Source organism: Ictalurus punctatus, chromosome 8 (genome assembly GCF_001660625.3).
Source record: "Ictalurus punctatus breed USDA103 chromosome 8, Coco_2.0, whole genome shotgun sequence".
Classification (NCBI taxonomy): domain Eukaryota; kingdom Metazoa; phylum Chordata; class Actinopteri; order Siluriformes; family Ictaluridae; genus Ictalurus; species Ictalurus punctatus.
The window spans coordinates 1,704,291-1,712,154 of NC_030423.2; the positions used below are offsets into that span (position 1 = coordinate 1,704,291).

General features: G+C 39.6%; 1 protein-coding gene across 2 annotated transcripts; it reads right to left on the minus strand.

The window, feature by feature from the left end:
• Positions 1-82: 82 nt before the first annotated feature.
• LOC108268573 (putative C-type lectin domain family 20 member A) lies at positions 83-5,659 on the minus strand. 2 transcript variants are annotated; one of them, XM_017473601.3, is made up of 6 exons: positions 4,203-5,659; positions 3,751-3,797; positions 2,769-3,152; positions 1,909-2,247; positions 1,697-1,791; positions 83-729 (listed from the first exon to the last, which is right to left on the minus strand). In XM_017473601.3, exons 2-6 carry the CDS (start codon positions 3,782-3,784, stop codon positions 625-627), a joined length of 957 nt encoding a protein of 318 aa, XP_017329090.1. In that variant the 5' UTR covers positions 3,785-3,797; positions 4,203-5,659; the 3' UTR covers positions 83-624. The 2 variants fall into 2 exon arrangements, with proteins under 2 accessions (XP_017329090.1, XP_047012987.1); XM_047157031.2 differs by having other exon boundaries at positions 3,751-5,659.
• Positions 5,660-7,864: the final 2,205 nt, after the last annotated feature.

Sequence of the window (7,864 nt, forward strand, 5' to 3'; positions counted from 1 at the left end):
TTGCGCTCTCCATCCTGTCAATCACACCACCAGTGTCTGAACAATCTCCAAATCCAAGCATGTGAGCTCTGAGCACAGCAGATCGAATCAATAAAGCTTTTTATTTCTTTAAATGCTCCCAAAAATAACATCAAAATCCCAAAGTAATTGAGCCGGTATAGCTTGTACAGCTTTAAAGAAATGGATTATTAAATAAATAGCAACTACCAAGCTACCATAACTTCTTTGCTATAAAGATAAGGTTATACAGGTATTATTTATTGCTTAATTATCTTGTCATCGCTGTCATTGAAAGAATAACATGGTGCTGTCCTGTCAGTAATTATTCCCTCGTTTCTAGCAAGCAAACAAGCATATTTGGCAAATGTTTTGACACGAATACGTTTAAAAGGACAGAATATATCAGGATGTTTAAAAATAGATAAATATGCAATTGCATGTGCGTAGGTAAATGTGAAGAAGCTACTGTAATATAATATAGACATAATCAACAGGAGATAAACTATAACCCACATTATTACCAACAGACATTTTAGTAATGAAAGAAATTCTGTGCTCGTTCCTTTTCCATTGCCTCAGACACTCGACATTTACTTTATCAGCACGTTGGTACATTAGTAGCATCTAGGGAGCGTTTTCTTCCTTGTGAAAGATTTGTCCATCCGACTGCTTCCTCCAGGTCACTGTGGTGTTCTCCAGCATGCCATTTTCCTCCAGCTTCTGCTTGATCTACAGAACAGGAACAGGATTTTTAAGCTTGTTTTGTTATTTTTATTAATAGTCTTTTTGACCCAGTATACCGTGCATGCCCTCATCCTGATGATTTGTTCATTGCAAACATCTGAACGTCTGTACATTTTGACAATAAACCTGATTTGCGATGGGGATTCCAAACTGTACATATCACTGACCACTTTATTAGGAACAGCTGTACAACTGTTCATTCAGCCAATTATCCAAGCAGCCAATCGTTAAGCAAGCAGTGAAATGCATAAAATCATGCAGGAACAGTACAAGAGCATGATATCAGCAGCTGTGGATCAGGTGGTAGAGGGGGTTGTCCACTAATCGTAGGGTTGGTGGTTCGAGTCCTGGACCACATGAGTCCACATACCGAAGTGTCCTTGGGCAAGACACTGAACCCCAAGATGCTCCAAGATGGCAAGTTAGCGCCTTGCATGGCAGCTCTGCTACCGTTGGTGTGTGTGAGTGTGAATGGGTGAATGAGAACCCGTGTAAAGCGCTTTGTAGAATCGCTAAGATTAATTTTTTTAAAAAGCGCTATATAAGTGCAGTCCATTTACCATATCGATTTTAGTAGGTTTGGTCATAAAAAGTGGGTTTAGTGGGTTTGGAAGGAAAACAGTCCCATGCAGGTGGGTCTACGACTCTCTACGACTCTCAGTCGGTAGAGTATGAGACTCTTAACCTGAGGATCTCGCACTGGGGTCACACAAGCTAGTGCACTCTGTGCCGGTCCGAAGCCCGGATGAAACGGGAAGGTTGCGTCATGAAGGGCATCCGGCGTAAAACCTGTGCCAAATCAAATACACGGATCATAAACCGGATTTCCATAACGGAGACGGATGCGCCGCTGTGGCCGCCCCTAACGGGAGCAGCCGAAAGAACAAGGAGTATCTAAATCCAGGTGTTCAACTTTACAAATCTCAGATTGTGGAGACTTTGTGTGACTCACCAGCTCTAAAATGCTCGACTGCACATCAGAATCAAAGATGCTCCCGTCAGACTTCACGCGCAGCTTCATTATCTGCCTCTCCCTCACTGGAGCCGCTATGGAGCGCATGTACACAGAGACAAACACACCGAGAAAGAGTGATAAGTGATTACAAGAAAGAAAGGAATTAGACTGATTGTGATTTTTAAGAACACAGGAAACAAACCACTCACTGATGTGACAGATGAAATAGTTGAGCGTACTGCAGTCTGTGTCACTGAACATGCCGTTACCGAGCACAGCACAGTCTGTATTTTGATAACTATAATCAGGCTGTCCAGAAAGCCACTGGGGGCTCGATATGTTTGTCCCGTCTGACCACATCCATAAGCCAGTGTACGGGCCAATCCAAGACATACCCTGACGGAATGCTATGCTCTGCATTGCATCGTTGTCGGTTGTAGAAGTTATATAAGCCAAATCTGTATGAAACTTTCGGCAGTAGGCCAGAGCTCCATTCCAGGTCAGTCGAGAAGTGACACCAACAAATTTGGCACTAGCACTGTTACTAGCTGTGAAGTAACAAGGATTAGTGTATGATTAGCATCGTAGAAATATCCTCTCAGAAATAAGGCTTCCACTAGTTGTATGGAGTGATACCACCAAGGATGCATGTTTTGTACCTTTATGTAAATTTTACCCAGGAAAGTCCACGCAATGTCCTTAAGGTCCAGTTATGTGCTGTACGTTATATTATTTTTCAATGTTTCTCAATAAAATATACATACTAAAGATACAGAACATATTTCCTTGATGGGACCATGACAACAACAAGGAACAGTACAGTGACTCCAGCATTTCATAACACCTCTTATGAGAATAGTACTTTCTTTCAACATTTGTGGGGAGAAATATTGGCACCCATTAAAAAAAAATGTCTAAAATACATTTTCATCCTTTTACAACAAACAAGCCTTCATTATCAGGATTGATGGAGTGGTATGAGCAGTGTTTTTTTTGTTTTTTTTTAAGTCTGCTAAACCAGCCAGCAAACAGAAACCAAGCCAAAAAATCAAACAAACTATTAACTTACCATTGTAGCATATAAAGGGATACAGGTCTGTGCAAGGGTAATTCCACCAGTATCCGTATGGGCCCGATGTACAACATCGAGGCCCAATACTACTACCAGGCTGTCCAGAGTACCATTGCTGAAAAGTATTTGTCAGTGGGACATCCTCCAAGGACCAGCGCCAATTGTTATAAAAGTACAAGCCGACCCAGGCAACATCTGTCAGACCTTCCCTTGTCACTTCTGCCTTTAGTCTTAACCAGTCGAGCTCACTTTCAACAGTAGCTAAGTCAACGTATGTTTCCCTGCAGTAGCTCTGCGCAACTGGCCATGTCACCTTATTCTGGATCAGATAGTACTTGTGACCAACAGGTCGCAGAAGAGATAGGGTGGCTGGGACAACACCTGCAGAAAAGAATTCATTTCATGATTCACACAGTTATTACATTTTTAAGCAAAGACAACATCGGTGGCTGTGTTGAGATCTTCTTATACTGAAATTACATACATGTCAAAGAAAATCCCAGAAATTCCCAGAAAAGCATTCGCCCAATTACTTGACGAAGGCAAATTCAAATTCCTACAATGCCACCATTCCAAGACAGGAGTCCAAGACAGCTGTGCTCTCTGGATGGATTGTGCTAGATCTATTCAACTGAATTGAATGGATTCATGTGGACCTCGTCTAAGCAGGTTTTTAACCTGACATGTCTGTTCTTTATGAAGCAGTCAGCCCTGTTTTTAAAAAACTTAGCAGTAGTAATATTTCAGATTTCCTAATCACATCGTACCATCATATCAACATATTATAAGTCAAAATGAATCTATAAATGATTCATTATTTTACTGTTAGTTATGAAATTAATAGTAGTAAAGTAGAAAAGCCTACAGTTTAGTTAAAAAAAAAAAAAAAAAGGTGATGAGTATTATTTCACATTATTTTTTAATATACATTCTTGATAAATAATTTGTGAGGGAAAAACATTTATTAATACACACTCACCTATGAAGCATAGGAGGAAGAGATATGCCTTCATAATGGACTAGTAGCTAGGGAGCAAGAAGAACATTTTAAGTGATCGATTTTCCGTATCCACGCATAACTTTACATTTTCATAAAGAATAACATTAAACACCACAAAATACTACAGCGGTTTCAGTTAATGAATCGTTTTTTCACTTGAAGTGGGATATTGTTTAAAACACGATGATTGGCTTTAAGTAGTCTATTTAAACTACGTTGAAATACTGTCTTCTGTGGGGGAAAAGAATACCGTTAGAAACAATTATTTCAGATTTTTTCTAAAATTACAGTATATCAACATACAGATATGCATAGACCTTTCAGGAAGCTTTAACATACATATAAAACTGGTCAGAGAATATGGAGACGTCCTGCCATAACCAGAAAAGCTATACAAATATTAAAGACCATCATGAAACATCGAGACGTACCTGTAATCCAATAATTTCAACTCCGCCGTCGCAGTAGCTCTGTGTTTTTTCCCTGCCAGCTTCTGAGTTTCTAAAAACTTTACCTGGACCAAACCCTGAAAAACTTAATCTCTTATGTAAATCAGTCTCGGGCTAAACAGCTTACAACAACACCAACAACAACATGGTGAAAAACATAAACAGACGCCGATTTACATTTTCACTTTCCATAAGTCGCGAGTATGCGTATGCACACAAAACCAAAGGCTTTGTTTGTGAGCATCATCTCTTAACATCAGCAGAGAAAGGGGGGTGAAAAAAAAATCGAGTAGTTTTACTAGTGTAGAATTGTGCTGAATACTAAAGAGGCACGGACTGCATCGTCATAAAACAGGACTGTGTACTGAAAGAGAGATGTGGCTCTGTCTAAATATGAGCTAGGACTAAATTCACACATAGAGACTAAGATTATTCATTATAGCGAGACTGTTGTGTAATGTGTTAACGTTCGATTGTCTTACCTGCTGTCTGGAATACGGCACGTCCAGTAATATCTTATTCATACAACTTGGGTTTTTTCTTAAATGTCCTGTAGACAGATCTTTAGACATTGTGTGTGTGTGTGTGTGTGTGTGTGTGTGTGTGTGTGTGTGTGCATTTCAGTTTTAGAAGTATATATTACTTATATCCAGCGGTGCTTGAATGTTGAATGTTCTACGTTTCTGCATAAATATGGCCTAAAACAACATCAAGGTTTAACGAGTCCTAAAAGTAGATAAAGAGAACCCAATTAAACAAATGATATAAAACGGATTATACTTCGTCATTTGTTTATTGAGGAAAATGATCCAGTATGACATATCTGTGAGTCGTAGAAGTATGTGAACCTTTGCTTTCAGCATCTGGCGTGACCCCATTGTGCAGCTGTACTACCACCACCATGTTTCACAGATGGGAGAAGGTTCTTCCGCTGGAATGCAGTGTTTTCCTTCTCATTTAAACCAAAAAGTTCTGTTTTGGCCTCATCCATGTAGAAAATATTTTTACAATAGATTTCTGGCTTGTCCACATAATCTTTTACACGTCTTGCTCTTGGAGAGATCTTTGTTGGTCTCCACTCCTGAGGAGGGTAACAACGGTCTTGAACTTCCTCCATTTGTACACAATGTGTCTGACTGTGCATTGGTGGAGTCCAAACTCTTTAGAGATGGTGTATAACCTTTTCCAGTCTGATGAGCATCAACAACTCTTTTTCTGAGGTCCTCAGAACTCTCCTTTGTTCGTGCCGTGATACACTTCCATAAACGAGTTGTGAAGATCAGACTTTGATAGCTAGATCCCCGTTCGTTAAATAAAACACAGCGCCCAATCACTCGCACCTGATAGTCATTCCATCACCTGACTCTAATTTCACCTTCAAATTTACTCCTAATCCTAGACTTTCACACACTTCTCCCGCTCTCAGATGTGTAATATTGGATCACTTTCCACAATAAATAAATGACCAAGAATAATATTTTTGTCTCATTTGTTTAATGGGGTTCTCTTTATCTACTGTTAGAACTTCTGATGATGTTTTAGGTCATATTTGTGTAGATATATAAGATATATATTAGAGCATTCTAAAGGGTTCACAAACTTTCCAGCACCCCTGTATTTAGAAGATCCCTTTTAGAAATACATTCAAATCACAATGCGGAAGAATTACCGGCAACATTTGATTTCAATTCTTACATTTTATTACAAATCAGTTCCTCTCAAGGAAAGAATCCATAAAAACAGAAGATCTAGGAGACATAAACAAGTCTGAGCTGCTTTCGTGCCCAGCTCGTCACTGGAGTAATCTAAACAAACCGAGTCAAACTATTTGAATGGATTTTCTTGGCAAAGAAAATGTACAACTATCGGTTGGCTTAATCCGAGTTCAAGATCAAGTTCAAGTTCAAGTCAGCTTTACTGTGGTGTGTTTTCAGAATACAGAGTACACAAAAACAATGAAATACTTATGCTGGAATAGTGTGCTCCTAAAGCTAAAATAACATGCATACAACAAATGGAGGCAACGTACAAGACAACAACACAACGAGACCGTTGAATATACATTGTTCATCTCTAATCCATCTCTAATCCATCCATCAATCAGTGGACAGAAACACACAGTGTTCAATAACAACAATGACTCTACTGTGCCTGTTCACTCATAATCATAATCAAGGCTGTGAATACTTATGTACATGTGCTTTTTAAAAAAAAAAAAATTTGCAAAGATTTCAAACAAACTTCTTTCATGTCGTCATTATGGGGTATTGTTTGTAGAATTTTTAGGAAAATAATGAATTTAATCCATTTTGGAATAAGGCTGTAACAGAACAAAATGTGGAAAAAATGAAGCGCTGTGAATACTTTCCGGATGCACTGTGTGTGTGTGTGTGTGTGTGTGTGTGTGTGTGTGTGTGTGTGTGTGTGTATATATATATATATATATATATATATATATATATATATATATATACATACATATATATAGTAGCCCAAAGCCTTGGTAAAGCTACCTTGCATTGTGGAGTTGTGTCATCCATCCATCCATCACTGCTGACCAGATAACCAGTGTTTGATAACACCAAATGACTCTGCTGTTCCTGATTCACTCATACCAGCACCAATCATTCTGTTACCTGAATAGCTAGAAAGAAATGCAAGGCTGCAGCGCATCATGTTCACGAGCGCTCACAGCCTCTTCGGTGATGTTTATAATCAAGTAAACATGAAGAAAAAGAAGTGCCTCAAGCATTCAGTGTGAACATTTAAAATGGCAAAATCCACAATGATGACGTTATTATATGACCTTGGGCCACACAGAGATGGAACTACGCAAATCTTAATGTAAATGCGTTAAAATGTTAAACTGGTCAAACCGTGTAACAAATCAATAAAGACATCTTGGACATGGTTTAAATATGACAAGGATTCGCTGTATTGTATGCACATCACTGTAAAAGAAAAGCCCCCCCCCCCCCTTCTCGCTCTCTCTATCCCTGTCTCATTCTCTCTCTCTCTTTCTCTCTATCCCTGTCTCATTCTCTCGCTCTCATTCTCTCTCTTTCTCTATCCCTGTCTCATTCTCTCTATCCCTGTCTCATTCTCTCGCTGTCTCATTCTCTTTCTCTCTATCCCTGTCTCATTCTCTCTCTTTCTCTCTATCCCTGTCTCATTCTCTTGCTGTCTCATTCTCTCTCTCTCTCTCTCTCTCTCTCTCTCTCTCTCTCTCGCTCTCTATCCCTGTCTTTCTCTCTATCCCCGTCTCATTCTCTCGCTGTCTCATTCTCTCTCTCTCTCTATCCCTGTCTCATTCTCTCTCTCTCTCTATCCCTGTCTCATTCTCTCTTTCTCTCTATCCCTGTCTCATTCATTCTCTCTCTCTCTCTCTCTCTCTCTCTCTCTCTCTCTCTCTCTCTCTCTCTCTCTCATATAGTGAGTGTATCTCTTACGGAAGCCCTAAGCGGCCATGACTGGTGTTACATGCACGTTGGCATCTTCTCCATCATAAATGTAATAATTCCTCGCTGTAGAGATTGACTTTATTAAGAGAGAGGGGTGTGTGTCCCCTTCTCAAGTGTCGGGCATTAATGTGGTGACGTATTTTTGTAGGCGACCGCAGCAGTTAGCATCACACCGGTTCCCTC